Raw genomic sequence first — 16,124 nt, 5'->3', positions numbered from 1 at the left:
GTATACATGAACACAATTACCTAATGCATAGGTAAATAAAAGCAGTTCTTTAAAAAAAAAAAAGGAAGGGAAAGAAGAGAAAATTGGGATTTTTTTTCATAATATTCCACATGATACCCATAGAGGTAGTCTACATTTGACAATACTGTTGTAACTTCCTCAATTTCCAATCAGAATAAAGTCCGATCATTCACTCAGAGAGAAAAATTCACCTTTGGCATTCTTACTGAACGTGTCACCCTGTTAAGCATGAGCGTTGCCAGTGACCATGTTCAATTAGATCTTAAAACCACTATTCCTGTTGGATCTCCCTGACTCACAAAGAGCACTCTTATCTTAGGAGTCAGTCATGTTTAGTTAAAGTAGACAAGAAGAACAATAAATCTCAATGGGGGGGGGAGTTTGGCCTAGTGGTAGCGTGCTTGCCTAGCATGCACGAAGACCGGGGTTCAATTCCTCGGTACCCCACATACATAGCAAAAAGCCAGAAGTGGTGCAGAGGCTCAAGTGGTAGAGTGCTAGCCTTGAGAAAGTCCAAGGACAGTGCTCAAGCCCTGAGCCCAAGCCCAGGACTGGCAAAAAAAAAAAAATTGAGTATTAAAAAAATAAATAAATAAATCTCATCAATTATCACCACCATCTTCACGACATCTGTAATTCCCTTGCAAAATGCCTTTCCTTTTTGTAAAGTATCTAGTTATGGGTGTATTTATTACTTAATGTCTGTATCCCCTATGAGAGTGTGATCTTTCCTAATACTCCATACTAATACAAGTTCAAGTACATTGCAAATTGTGAGTAGATAAATGAAAGTGGAACTGAAGCTTTGATCGTGAAATCTTCTAAAACTACTTCTCAAACTATCTACCTTACAATTTCCATGTCCTGTGAGTTCTCCTGTCAAGATGACTCATGAGAAGCAATCTTCATTGCAGCAGCGTCATTCATGCCTTACATTATATAGTCATTTTTTTTTGCCAGTCCTGAGGCCTGAACTCAGAGCTTGAGCACTGTTCTTGGGCCTTCCTCAAGGCTGGCGTTCTACCATTTGAGCCACAGCACCACTTCCATCTTTTCTATGTATGTGGTACTGAGGAATTGAACCCAAGTCTTCATGCAGGCTAGGCAAGCACTCTACCACTAGGCCAAACTCCCCGGCCCACTAAACACTATTTCATAATAATAATTATGCAGAAAACTCTGCTCATCTATGACTTCAGATTTTTCCTTGTTTATTTAGAACACAATCATGTTTGGCAGAATATTACATCATTTAAAACTTATTTTGTCACCAATTGGCAACCAATCTGATTCTTTACACAATATAGAATGGTTCTGCTAGTGTTTTCTTCTCCTAGTATTTTATTATTCTGGTGAATATATCTTCATTAAACATTTTCAGAAATGTCACAAAACCATATAACGAATGATTGTTGTCCTTAATGTACTATGTTATCTCTCATCTCCTTTGCTGTCCCTTGGGTATCTCATATTGTTACAGTATTTCACTTTGTTATCTGATATATTGAATTTATTTGTATTTGGTTATTTGAAATTTGATAGGGAAGGGGGAAAAACCAAGACGGGGGTTGGGTGGTGGGTGGGGGGGTGGGTAATGGGTACCAAGACATGTGAAAGGGTATCAATGTATGTGAATTAATGCACCTTCTATCTGGCAAGTATCATGTAACCCTTTTATTAATTACAATAAAAATATTAAAAAATCTAGTGAGTAATTTTTCTATATGACCTATTTGAAAATAATCCTAATAAAATGATAAGATACATGAAAAATTCACCTTTATGTCTCTGTGGTTTGGGTATTCTTTTAATGTCAAGCTTGTACCTGATTCTCCTTACCTCACAAGACTCCCAACAGCACCAATGTGCTTATGACAAAATAAAAGCATGAGTCAGGCATAGTGGTTCATACCTACAGTATCAGCCACTTGCCTATGGCTAGCCCTCACAAAAGCACAAAGACTCTAAAATAATAAATTGCAGCAAAAAAGGGACTGGGAGCATGGTTCAGGTGATAAAACACTTGCCTAGAAAGAGTGAGTTTCTGAATTCAAACTCCAGTAATGCCAGAAGCATTAATAAAAATAAAAGCAAGAATATACTAAATGCACGCACATATGAATAGACTGCTTACATTTTAGCAAGAGGCAAGCATAATTGAGTTGGAGGCGATGGATATGAGAGGAGGTAATGGATGACTGGTAAATATCATCCATATAAGATGGAGTATAAAAAATGCATATTGTTTTTCTCAGACCCAATGTTATGAGGACATAAGATGCGTCTAGACAATGGACAGATGCAAACAAAGACAGGATTCTATCTTAGGATAAGCTAAAGGGAGGATGCAAGCATCTCCTGAATTGGGATGAAAATCCCTTTTCTCCTAACCCCAGGCCTGAAGTTTCAAGCTGTCCAGGTCTTTCCTATTCAGCAACAGGATGAATAGGAAAAGGCATTTGAACAATTATTTCTTTCTTTTTCTTTGTTTATTTGTTTGCCGGTCCTGGGAATTGAACTGGGGATCTGGGCACTGTCCTTGAGCTTTCTCAAGTCTAGCACTCTACCATTTGAGCCATAGCATCACTTCGGGCTTTTTCTGTGTATGTGATACTAAAGGATTGAACCCGGGACTCATGCATGTAGACAAGCACTCTAGCACTAGGCCACAGTTCTAGCCCAATTATTTCTTTTTTTTAATATTTTTATTGTGATTAATAAAAGGGTTACATGATATTTGCCAGATAGAAGGTGCATTAATTCACATACATTGATACCCTTTCACATGTCTTGGTACCCATTACCCTCCCCCCCACCCCACACCCCCATCTTGGTTTTCCCCCCTTCCCTATCAAATTTCAAATAACCAAATACAAATAAATTCAATATATCAGATAACAAAGTGAGATACTGTAACAATATGAGATACCCAAGGGACAGCAAAGGAGATGAGAGATAACATAGTACATTAAGGACAACAATCATTCGTTATATGGCTTTTGTTTCAATATCCTGGAGGTCCTTCCAATTAGCTTCATACTATGTGGCCTTATGTATCAAGACTTTGCTCTATTGCAGATCTCTGCTAGTAGAGCCCAAGATTTCTACTGATTATGACAAATGAGGGAAACCACTGAGCCTAAGTTCCTTTGAGTCTGGCTTACTTCACTTAATATGATTTTTCCTAAGTCTTTCCATTTTCTAACAAATGGGTCGATGTCGTTTTTTTCTGACAGCAGCATAGAATTCCATTGTGTACAAATACCACAACTTGTTGATCCACTCATCAACTAAGGGACATGTAGGTTGGTTCCATATCTTTGCTATGGTGAATAATGCTGCAATGAACATTGTTGTGCTAGTGGATTTAGTATGCCCTAGATTCTGGATGGTTGGGTAAATGCCAAGTAGTGGAATTGCTGGGTCATAGGGGAGTTCTATGTTTAGCCTTTTGAGGCATTGCCATACTGCTTTCCATAGTGGTTGAATGAGTTTGCACTCCCACCAACAGTGTAGTAGTGATCCCTCCTGGCCACATCCCCTCCAGCATCTGCTGGGAGTTTGGCCTAGTGGTTAAAGTGCTTGCCTAGCATGCATAAAAACCTGGGTTTGATTCCTTGGTACCACATATAGAAAAAAATGCCGGAAGTGGTGCTGAGGCTCAAGTGGTAGAGCTCTATCCTGAGAAAGACCAAAGACAGTGCTCAGGCCCTGAGCTCAAGCCTAGGACTGGCAAAAAACAAAACAAAACAAAACAAAAACCAATTATTTCTTTTTGTATAGAACACCTAAATAAAAATGAGATAATTTTTGGTTTAAAGTTCTGTCATGGGTTAAACAAAAGTATGTCAACTATTCAAACATACACAGACATCCATAGAAACTCATTCAAAAACAGATACATAATTAAGAGAATCAGGAAACCCAAATAGAAAGACAAAGAAGATGGTTCACAGGAACAAAGAGTTAGTGGCACCATGACTCAAGGGATGGGGTGGTAGCCTTGAGCTAAAAAGCTCAGGGACAGAGCCCAGGCCCAGAGTTCAAGTTCCACTGACAAAAAAAAAAGGAACAAAGTAATGACCTCACACCCATTGTCACACAGATTAAAACTTACTTGCGATAGCTTTGGGGAAGTGATAATTCCATTATCACAGAACCAGAGCTCAAGATGAAGCCACAGTGGTTCTCAGACAAGTGCTATGCAGACAAGGTGCAGAATTTATTCTCTGAGTAAGAGCATCCACAAGCCAGGACCTCTGGGGTCCTGCTTTGTCTGAGTGTAAGATTGTTCCTGTGATCTCAAAAGGGAGAGGGATAGATTTCACCTTTGGAATAGAAAATTAATAACAATGATGATAGTAATAATAAAAGACTTTTCGCTGACGGGATACTGTCATCTCCCCACAGACAACACACTTTTTAGCTCCTTCCTTATGAGGAAGAAGAAAAAGGAGAAAAACCCCTCTAGGCTTTATTCCAACATGTCAACACACCAACACACACACACACACACACACACACACACACACACACACACACACACACACACACACACACACACACCACTTATCCTGCCTCAAAAATGAAACTTCTTGCTTGAAATCCAAGACCTTGATCTCTGAAGGGTGTCTGAAAAATCAAGATCCTAGAGAGCAGCTGAAGTTTAGTTTATGGCAGGCAAATGACAAGCTTCAGATATCAGAGAAAAGGATCTGGAAGCCAAAAGAATCTGAGTTTCAACAATAGAGGATGAGATCTTGATTATTTAAATCTATCTATTCCTGTTATTCCCTAACCAATTCCTACTCCCCCTGCCTCCTTCTCAAACTTGCACCAAGTTCCAGAAGTTCAGAGTTTCTTTTTAGAGAGACAGTCCAACACATTGGAAGGATATGGGATACAAAGTTAACATATACCTAGGTTTAGGCCTGAGCTTGTTACATAGCTTCATGCTTTTCCTTTACTATTCCCTTACTTTGAAGTCTTATTCTAAGTAATATATTATTATCTATAAGAGATAAAGATACAAATGACATGATTATCATAATGAGTTTCTTTATGGTTTGTTTTTAGCTAAATTTAACACATTGAGAATGTATCTCATTATAAGGTTTGCCTTGAGTGCCAATTCCCCACGACATGTTCTTTCTCCCAATATCTATCACTCCTACTGATTATCTAATTTTAGCCCTTCTTCATTTGAGTTTCAGATAGAGTAAGACTCATTAAAGGGAAAAAGTATAACCAGAGATGTCGAGCATTTCTTCATGTGCCTATAGGCCACTTTTATTTCTTCTTCAGAGAAGACTCTCTTTAAGTCTTTGGCCCATCTTTTAATGGGATGGTTGTTTCTTTGGAGATTAATTTTGGAGTGATTCAATTTTTTGAGCTGTTGATATATGTTAGATATGAGGCCTTTGGCCGTTGTAAGATTAGTGAAGATCTTCTCCCACTCTGTAGGCTTACTAGTTAATTTGCTAGCTCTGTCCTTTGCCATACAGAAGCTCTGCAGTTTAATGCAGTCCCGCTTATCCAGCCTTTCTCTGATTTGTTGTGTTTCTTGGTCCTTATTAAGAAAGTTTTGACCTGTGCCAAGGAGACCTAGTGTATCTCCTATTCCTTCTTGTAAAGTTTTCAGTGTAATGTCTTTTACCTCCAGGTCTTTGATCCATTTGGAGTTAATCCTAGTGCAAGGTAACAAAGAAGGATCCAATTTTAGTTTTCTGCAGGTGTTTAACCAGTTCTGCCAGCACCACGTGTTCAAGAGGCTGTCTTTCTTCTATTCTATTTTTTTTTTTGCTCCCTTATCAAAGATTAGGTGGCCATAGGTCTGTGGTTTAATATCTGGGTCTTCAGTTCTATTCCATTGGTCTTCAGGCCTGTTCTTGTGCCAGTACCAGGCTGTTTCGGTCACTAAAGCTCTGTAATAGCAAATCAAACTACCTCACTCCAGTTAGAATGGCCAGGATCAAGAAATCTAATAACAACAGATGGTGGAGGGGATGTGGCCAAGAGGGATCACTACTACACTGTTGGGGGGAGTGCAAACTCGTTCAACCACTATGGAAAGCAGTATGGCAGTGCCTCAAAAGACTAAACTTAGAGCTCCCCTATGACCCAGCAATTCCACTACTTGGCATTTACCCACTCGTCCAGAAACAAGGACATCCTAAATCCACTAGCATAATGATGTTCACTGCAGCACTGTTTACCATAGCAAAGATATGGAACCAACCCAGATGTCCCTCAGTTGATGAGTGGATCAACAAGATGTGGTATTTATACATCATGGAATTCTACGCTGCTGTCAGAAAGAATGATATTGCCCCATTTGTAAGGAAATGGAAAGACAGAAAAAATCCTATTAAGTGAAGTAAGCCAGACTCAAAGGAACTTAGGCTCAATGGTTTCCCTCATTTGTCATAATCAGTAGAAAGCTTGGGCTCTCCTAGCAGAGATTTACAATAGAACAAAACCTAGCTATATGAGGCCATATAGTATGATGCTAAATGGAAGAACTTCCAGGATATAGAAACAAAAGCCATATAATGAATGATTGTTGTCCTTAATGTACTATGTTATCTCTCATCTCTTTTGCTGTCCCTTAGTTATCTCATATTGTTATAGTATTTCATCTTATCTGAAATAACCAATTATGCATATATAAAATATAAGTTATTTGAAATAACCAATATGCATATATAAAATATTGGTTATTTGAAATAACCAACTATGCATATATAAAATATTGGTTATTTCAAATAACCAATTACACATATATAAAATATAAGTTATGTGAAATAACCAATTACACATGTATGAAATATTGGTTATTTGAAATAACCAATTATGTACATATAAAATATATCAGATAACAGGATGAAATACTATAATAATATGAGATAACCAAGGGACAGCAAAAGAAATGAGAGATAACATAGTACATTAAGGGCAACAATCATTCATTATATGGCTTTTGTTTCTATATCCTGGAAATTTTTTCATTTAGCGTCATATTATATGGCCTTATATAGCTAGGTTTTGTTCTATTGTAAATCTCTGCTAGGAGAGCCCAAGCTTTCTACTGATTATGACAAATGAGGGAAACCATTGAGCCTAAGTTCCTTTGAGTCTGGCTTACTTCACTTAATAGGATTTTTTCTGTCTTTCCATTTCCTTACAAATGGGGCAATATCATTCTTTCTGACAACAGCATAGAATTCCATGATGTATAAATACCACATCTTGTTGATCCACTCATCAACTGAGGGACATCTGGGTTGGTTCCATATCTTTGCTATGGTAAATAGTGCTTCAGTGAACATCACTGTGCTAGTGGATTTAGTATGTCCTTGTTTCTGGATGAGTGGGTAAATGCCAAGTAGTGGAATTGCTGGGTGATAGGGGATTTCTATGTTTAGTCTTTTGAGGCACTGCCATACTGCTTTCCATAGTGGTTAAATGAGTTTGCACTCCCCCCAACAGTGTAGTAGTGATCCCTCCTGGCCACATCCCCTCCACCATCTGTTGTTATTAGATTTCTTGGTACTGGCCATTGTAACTGGAGTGAGGTAGAATCTTAGAGTTGTTTTGATTTGCATTTCTTTTATGGCCAGAGATGTTGAGCATTTCTTCATGTGTCTATAAGCCATTTTTGTTTCTTCTTCAGAGAAAGCTCTCTTTTAAGTCTTTGGCCCATCTTTTAATGGGATGGTTGTTACTTTGGAGATTAGTTTTGGAGTGATTCAATTTTTTGAGCTATTGATATATTTTAGATATGAGGCCTTTGTCTGTTGTGTGGTTTATCATTTGATTATTTGATTAGTCATTTGATTAATTCTTACTTAGTGTGCCCAACCCTAAAGTAGAAATAGAAATTTAGCTATTATTGCACTATATCTTTTTTTAATCTTTGATGTGTCCTTTTCCAATGTTCTTTTAAGTTAGTGGATAAATTATGAAAGCCTAAATACTCCTGAAATTAATAACTGAACATAACATATACACAAACGTCACTAAAAAAAAGCTTATTGAAAATGCTCAAGGCTATCTGTGGGGAAATTAGGAGTCTGTTTCTACAGCCAAATTTGGTAGAAAACTGAGTGTGCTCTGTAGTAGAAGAGAAACTCAAACCAGGTTCTGCTCCAGGGACTTGTACACACTTAGCCTCCAGTCACAAATGACTTGTCTGATTCCTCATCTGTTTTTTTTCCTTTAGGTTTTGTATGTCTAGGGTGAAGCCCTAAAATTGGAATTAAGATGAATTGTGGATGTCATCGAGTTGGGATAGCAGAGAAAGAAATGGAAGGAAGGAAAGGAAACACTGCCCCAAAAGGAGATCATGCCCGGAGTGGTTGGAGAAGCTTATATTTATCCCTGAAATTATCTCTGTTCTACTCCCCATCAGCTCACAGAAACAGTAAGGCCACAAGTCTTCAACACTCATAGCATATTCTTGGGTATAATACACTGAGTTTTCCTCTGGCTAAGCAATCGCTCAAGACATTTGTGTTTCTCAAGCTTGTCAATGAGAAATCCTCCTTTGTATCTAAATGAAAGTAAGTGCAACTTTCCCACATATTCTAGACTAATGTTCTACGTTAACGAGTCAGGATAAGTTGTTAAATCAAAACTCCTGGATCCTGCTTCCCAGAAATTTGGGTACAAATGATCTGAGAAATGTTCCTAGAATTTGCAAAACTAACAAAATTCCAAGTGTTGACAGTACTGGTCTGAGAACCAAAGATTGAGAACCACTTTTCCAAAGTTTTTTTGTCCATCTGTCTGTTACTCTTGTTGCAGAGCTCATGGATAAGCATCTAATACTCAAGAGGTGTTAGAAAAGGGAAGCATAGCTGGGCACCAGTAGCTCATGCCTCTAATCTTAGCTACTTAGGTGGCTGGGATCTGAGAATTGCTATTCAAAGCCAGCCAGGGCACAAAAGTCCATGAGATTCTTATCTCCATTTTATCACCAGAAAATCAGAAGTGGTGCTGTGGTTCAAGTGGTAGAGTGCTAGACTTGAACCAAATAGCTCAGGGACAGGACCCAGGCTCAGAGTTCAAGCCCCACTACTAGGAACGAGAGGGAGAGTGAGAGAGAGAGAGAAGAGAGAGAGAGAGAGAGAGAGAGAGAGAGAGAGAGAGAGAGAGAGAGAGAGAGAGTCATAATACTTCTCAAAATGATAGTCTCTTGAGTTTTTAGTAAATGCAGTTCTCATTCAGTAGTGTGCCACCTAATAAAACTGTTTCCCTAGCAAGATACACAATGCTATTTATTGTTCAGTGTTAAGGTAGTAAAAGCTTTGGGCTAAAGATTTGTTCTAAAGCAATTTCATCTATAGAGACTACTACCTCCTTTCTCCCTGCCATCCTAAACCAAGTATTATACTAATCCCTCTTATTCTTCACAGGCTATTTCAAAACCACCAAACCGAACTTGTTTTCATTTCTATGAACCAAATAGATCTTTCTCTTGCATGAAAACAGCAAAACTTCACAGCATTTTGCCTCTCTTTAAATTCACCACCTTATTCTCAGTCGGAATTATTCTCAAGAACATCTGGGTTCCCCCCACACACACCTTTTTCACTTGTCATGTGTCTCTGGTAATTTAATATTGTATGTTCATCATTATAACATTCTTAGCATAAGAATTTTCACACAGTCAATTTTCAATAAAGATGCACATCATTTTTATTGCATTAGACATTGCTATAGAAATAACCTTTAATTTTAAATTCTTTTTACATAGGAAGTAGATTTCATTATGATATTGTCTTACATGCACAGAATGTACCTTGATCACCTTTACCCCTGTTGTAGATATTCTTGATTTGGTTTCAAACTCATAGCTCTCAAGGGTCTGGCTCCTCCCACTCCTCCCCCTCCCCCTCCCCCTCCTCCACCTCCCCCTTCCCCTCCTCCTCCACCTCCCCCTCCTCCTTCACCTTCCCCTCTTCCTCCTACTCCTCTTCCTCCTCCTCCTCCTCCTTCTCCTTCTTCTTCTCCTTCTTCTTTTTTGTTTTAAAGCATGCCTGGAAAGTAAATCATAGTCCTTCTTCCAAGGGCATTTCCTCCAGGCCTGCATCCTTCCTCAGGCCTGGGATTTATGGAAGACCTTGAGGATCCCTCTGCGGATCTCCTTGGTCTTCACACTGTATATGATGGGGTTTAACACCGGGGGTACAAACAGGTAGACATTGGACATCATGACATGAACGGCTGGTGGGGCACTTTTCCAGAAGCGGTGGATCATAGAGACGGCAATGATGGGCACATAGAAGGCCAGCACTGCGCAGATGTGTGACATGCAGGTGTTCAGGGCCTTGAGGCGCTGCTCCTGAGCGGCGATGGCCAGCACGGCTCTCAAGATCAACGCGTACGATAGCAGGATGAACCCCGAGTCCACACCATAGGTGAAGATGACCACAAAGAGCCCGTAGATGTTGTTGACACGAATGTCTCCACAGGCCACCTTCATGAGGTCAGGATGGAGGCAGTAGGAATGGTGCAGAACATTGCCCTTGCAGAACGGCAGCCTTTTCACCAGGAAGGGGAAAGGGAAGAGAGTGACGAAGCTCTTGGCAAGGATCCCCAAGCCCATAGCCAGGATGCGGCTGTTGGTGAGCACCGTGGCATAGCGCAGTGGGTCACAGATAGCCACGAAACGATCAAAGCTCATGGCCAGAAGGATGCCTGATTCCATGAAAGAAAACGTGTGAATGAAGAACATCTGCACCAGGCAGGCGTCAAAGCCCACGTGGCGGTGGTGGAAGCAGAAGGTAGCCAGCACGGTGGGAAGCGTGGAAAAGGACACGCCCAGGTCGTTGAGAGAGAGCATGGACAGGAAGTAGTACATGGGCTGGTGAAGAGCAGGCTCCCTAACCACCAGAGCAAGGATACTGACGTTGCCTAAGATGGAGATCAGGTAGAGGATGCAGAAGATCAGGGCAACCCAAGCTTGCCCTGTCTGCATGCCAGGGATGCCTGTCAGTTGAAGTGTGGCTGGCTGGAAGGGCGTGCCATTGAGGTCCCCCATGACAGGCAGGAGGGAGAAACGGAGACGAGGGAGTCAGCCCAAGAGAATGTGCTGGGAGGGAGTTCTTCGCTTTATTTCTTTCAGATATCCTGTCTCCAACCTAAAAGTTCAGAGATTGAAATTGTTTGTGTCTATGTTTCTGGCTCCCCCACCTTTACACATGGAGTTATTTGAGGAAGGAGATAAATTCTACTCATTTCTACACTACCAGAGGCCAGCGAATTCTCTTTGCCACAGTGGGAATTCCATGATCAAATGTGCGCCTATTGTTTGGTAGGGCAATAAAATAAAAGGTAAGAGAAAACATGAGTGAGGTGATCTAATCCTCAATATGAACCTCAGTACCCTTTTACTTCCCCATCTAACCCAGGAGCAAGATTCTTAGAATTTCGAAGAAAAGAAAATAGAAATTAGGACAGACCAGGCAGGGATGAGAGAACTGTCCATATCTTTGAGAATTTTTCAATAGATGTCATAAATAGATCATCTAAAGCTGTAAAACTAGAGCTTCAATATTTTTAACTCAGACTGCCTCAGCCTCCCAAAGCCATAGCCAGGCCCCGAATTTGTCTTCATCGAACATTATTCTGCTTTGGAATCTTACTGTCTAATTTGTTCACATTTATAGCATGAGATTCTACTTTCCAGTTCCCTGGCCTTCTCATGTCTGTGTAGCTCTGGAATCTGTTTCCTTCATTCTCTTCTAATCTGTTTGCCAACTAACACTTTCTTCTTGGTTTTTCATGGCATGTTCTCATATAAGACTAGGTTCTTCATCTCCTCCTTTTACCCCTTTCAGAGTCACATAGCAAACCTCAATCTTTGGTCAATTCCATAACCAAACAGGTGTGCAGGTGAGTGATTCAAAGAAGCAAGGGGAATAATGAAGTACTGAGATAATAAAAGAGAACTATTTGTCACCACCCCCTAAGTTTTAAACCTAAGTATACCATTATATATGTTTATCCTTATTTTGTGAGAAGTAAATGTATTTTCTTCTCCAAAGACCCTCTAGCTTCAAAAATCCATTTTCTGCCACCTCCTTCAAAAACAGCTCTTATTAGTGCATTGTAGGTCATTGTAGTCTGCTTTCCTTTCTGCATTTTTCCCTTCAGGCAATTAAGCACGTTCAAGGCCATCTCATACACAAACACTAAGTAGGCTTCTACTTTATCACCCTTCCCCAATTTTTAGCTAAATTGCTGGAAGCCCTACCTTTCCTGATGTCAATGAAATGAAGCTTGTAATTTATTTGCCTCACCTGTCTGCTTCCCCAACACAATTCTATGCTTCAGGATTTGATGGTATTAAAATTATATTCTATTATTCTCATTTCATTGTGCTGTATCTTTTCCCTTCTCTTTGCTCCCTCAGCTCCCTCCCTAAAACAGTTGAAGGTGACCACTGAGCACTGTTTTAACTATAAAACATTTTTTCTAATGTTCTAGAATGTCACAAAAATGAGCAAAATTGGAAACTTACCTGGTTAAAGCTGCCTTCTTTGTTTAAGGATGCAACTTCTTCATTTTCTCTCTACATTGTCTCTTTTATGTAACTTTCTTTACTGAATCTTCTTTTGCTACTTTTGTCATTAAGTAGCAGCAGCCTAACTCCAAGTAAAGTGAGTTGGGATGCTGAAAATGAAGAAAAGAGATCAAGATTTCCTTTTAGTCTTTATCTAAACTGTTAACAACTGTGTTTTTGTGACCAGGATAGCTCAAAATTGAAGCTCTTCCTCCAGCATTCTAGTATAATGTCTTTCTAGGTCCTTTGCCTTTCCTATACTTTCCATTCTATTCCTAGAACTCCTTGCAAACACAACGAACTTAATTGGTGATAAAAGGGTGGATGAAGTTAATAAATCAGTCAGACAAAGCCCTGAAAGTTTATGGGCAATGAGAAGAAATTTATCTATTTCTTGGATTTTTCTCCCCTACTTCTGGGAGACAGCACTCCTTAACCTCCAGAAACATTTCTTTTTCTCCCAACCAGGTTGAAAATCTGTATCTTTAAGATTCAGCCTTCCCAGAGGTGCTTTTCTAATCTGCCTTTTCAGATTGTCTCTGAGTCCTAAAGAAAAGGAAGGGTCTTGCCAGCATCAAGAGATGCTCAATATTTTTCAGAGGTAAGGTCATCTTACTCTCCTTAAACCCCTTACAATCCTTAAAGAGAGTTATGAAGGGACTATCTATGTTCCAATTCTTCCTGTCTGGAAGAAATCAAGACCACACTGCCAACAAACATTTTTTGTTTTATTTTTCACTGTTCATGAAGGTTATATGGTCAAATTTCTAAATAGAATCCCTTTAGGAAGAAAGGTCAGACCAAGAAAATGCAGGCCAGAACGTAAGTAATGCACACATACACAAAGCCTATCTAAAGTGACAGGAAAAAAAATACATTTTATACTTTGACACAGCCACATATCTAGATATTCATAGCCACTGCTTCTCACCCCAGGTGTGGTATTTTATACACAGAAGCTATCATACATGCCCGGGGGTCACAAATGACTCAAACAAGAAAAAAGTTTAGGTTTGGTTCATCAGCACTTTTCTTTAGTGCTATCACACACATGATTCAGGCAGACTCATGGTCTCTCTCTCTCTCTCTCTCTCCCTCTCTTTCTCTCTCTCTCTCTCTCTCTCTCTCTCTTTCTCTCTCTCTCTCTCATACACACACACACACACACACACACACACACACACACACACACAAGGTCTATCCAATATTAGCATGAATATACCCACAGCTGTATCCCTAGTCACTGTAATCGCATAACATATAAAATATGAGGGTAAAATATGAGGGTTAGAGCTTACTTAGAGTTTCAGCAAGTGTTAGAACTTTGGATGAAGTCCTGAGAAGGACCAGGTGTTTTACGGGAGCAAGGGAGGACTCACCACATAGACAATGTCTCTTGTGCCCACAGCTAAGTTGATTGCACTGCGGACCCAGCCAGCAGACTGGCATCAGCACATTCTCCTTGACATACATTTATAAATGATCAAAAATCCCAAGATGCATTTCTATGCGGTGGGAGGAGGAAAGATGTCACAGTGGGGGAGGGTGGCATCACTGAGTGGAGTCCCGGGAGAATTGCTCCCCAGGGAATTAATTCTATACTGAGGTTCACATTCTCGGTGTCACCATTTGTATCCACTAGCATATCAACCCTTCCTTGATCTGCATCACAAGCACTGCACACAGTTCCCCTAGACACACGACATCACAGATACTCTAAGAATTCCACATATTTGCTCTTATTTTCCTACTAATATTCATACTGCCTCTTTTGAATTTCTACCCATTCCAATAAACACAAATAGATTTCTTCAGCTGCCCGATGCTTTAGCCAGGTATTGAAACTTCAAATACACACAATAATCTGTATAGTTTTATGTTGATTATGTGTTCATTTAAAATGTTAAAATAATTTTACGTAGCAGACTCATACACATACCTGTAGAGTGTTTTAAATATATTCTCCCTCACATGAAATCTAAATTATGTTCCAACACTCACATTGTTATTCTTAGCAGATGAACAAATTGTCCAACAAATTCAGATGTCACATCTGTCTGTGGATTCATGTGTGTAATTTAAGTGCCCAATGCAATTTTTGTAAAATAGGGTTTTTGTGTCTAATCAAAATATACCCCTGAAGTATTGCAATCACAATTAATGTAGTGATTAAAAACAAATAACAACAGCAAAAGAACCAAATATACATTATCTCATATACCAGTTTAAACCAAACCTAGGCTGCTTCTGTTTTAACTGTAGTAGGATATGTTATAGAATTCATGTGGCACAAGAGCACTATCCTGTACGACTAAAGGTAAGAATAGATTTTCTTTAGATGTAGCTTATGTTGAAGAAGCAATCATTCCCCTTCTAGGAACTGTATATTTCCCTGGAAGAACTCTCTCCAACAGAGGCCACATATAAGCCAGTGTGACCACTCCTCTCAAGGCAGAAAGAATTACAAAGCAAAGCCACCAATCCTACTTAAGTGGATAAAATTCTGGGCATAAAGTGGGCTTCAGTAAATCCCAGAGAAATGTGATTGTCTATCCTTGAGAGCATGTTAACCCTCAGAATCTCTACTCAGAACACAACTCATCATCTACACTGAGTTGACACTTTGCATAGTATGAACATGAAAGCAAACGGAAAAGCATTTATCTGATGATGTTAATGATACAATAAAAGCAACATGAACCATGCTTCTATTCTACCAAGGCTGTAGCTATTTAGCCAAAAACTCCAATCTTTCACTATCCAATGGCTCTTCTCCATAGAACCAGGGTCCCCTTGTTATTGGAAGGAAATTCCAGTTTCCTAAATCAGCTGCCCTGACAGATAGACCCAGTTTGTGAGAAACACTCACAGAAGTAGTTTCTCCTGTTGACTGGTTTACCTGAGGAATCATTTCTAGCATGGATCACATCTCCTCTACAACTCTGGGATCTCCTGCTTGGGCCTACCTTTGTGGCAGCTTTGGAAACCTTATATTCCACTCCAGTCTGTAGGTAAGAGTGTCTTGTGCCTTTATGAATCCCTAGCTATATTGGCATCTGCTGAAGGTTGTGTCAAGGTTTAAAAACATTGTGTTGGGCCTAGAGTTTGGCCTAGGTAGAGTGCTTGCCTAGCGTACAAGAAGACAGGGGTTTGATTCCTCAGTACCACATACATATAAAAAGCCAGAATGGTGCTGTGGCTCAAATGGTAGAGTTTAGCCTTGAGAAAGCCCAAGGACAATTCTCAGGCCCTGAGTTCACGCCCCAAGACTGGCCCAAAAATAATGCTAATGTGTATAAAAATTTCCAGCATTGCGTTTCAGTTCCATCTTCTATACCATTATTTGTAATGAGCACTTTGAAATGCATTTCTCACTTGGTACCCAGCTTCCCAAATTACAGCACTCTGAAAATGATGGGCAGGAAGGAGGGACCTGTGTGATCTGTTTGTGTTGCTATGTTACTCCATCAGCATGTCTTTTCTGAACATCAGCAATCAACACCTGAAAAACTGCAGAGTCTTGCAGCTTTCCAGT

At 39.7% G+C, this 16,124-nt stretch overlaps 1 protein-coding gene across 1 annotated transcript; it reads right to left on the bottom strand.

The window, feature by feature from the left end:
• Nucleotides 1-10,120: 10,120 nt before the first annotated feature.
• LOC150053350 (olfactory receptor 51I1) lies at nt 10,121-11,065 on the bottom strand. The gene has a single exon (XM_090349043.1). The coding sequence runs from the start codon at nt 11,063-11,065 to the stop codon at nt 10,121-10,123; it is 945 nt and encodes a 314-aa protein (XP_090205169.1).
• Nucleotides 11,066-16,124: the final 5,059 nt, after the last annotated feature.

Source organism: Megascapheus bottae, chromosome 16 (genome assembly GCF_031878675.1).
Source record: "Megascapheus bottae isolate mThoBot1 chromosome 16, mThoBot2.hap1, whole genome shotgun sequence".
Classification (NCBI taxonomy): Eukaryota; Metazoa; Chordata; class Mammalia; order Rodentia; family Geomyidae; genus Megascapheus; species Megascapheus bottae.
The sequence above is the reverse complement of the archived record's forward strand: the minus strand, read 5'-3'. Positions and strand labels throughout refer to the sequence as shown.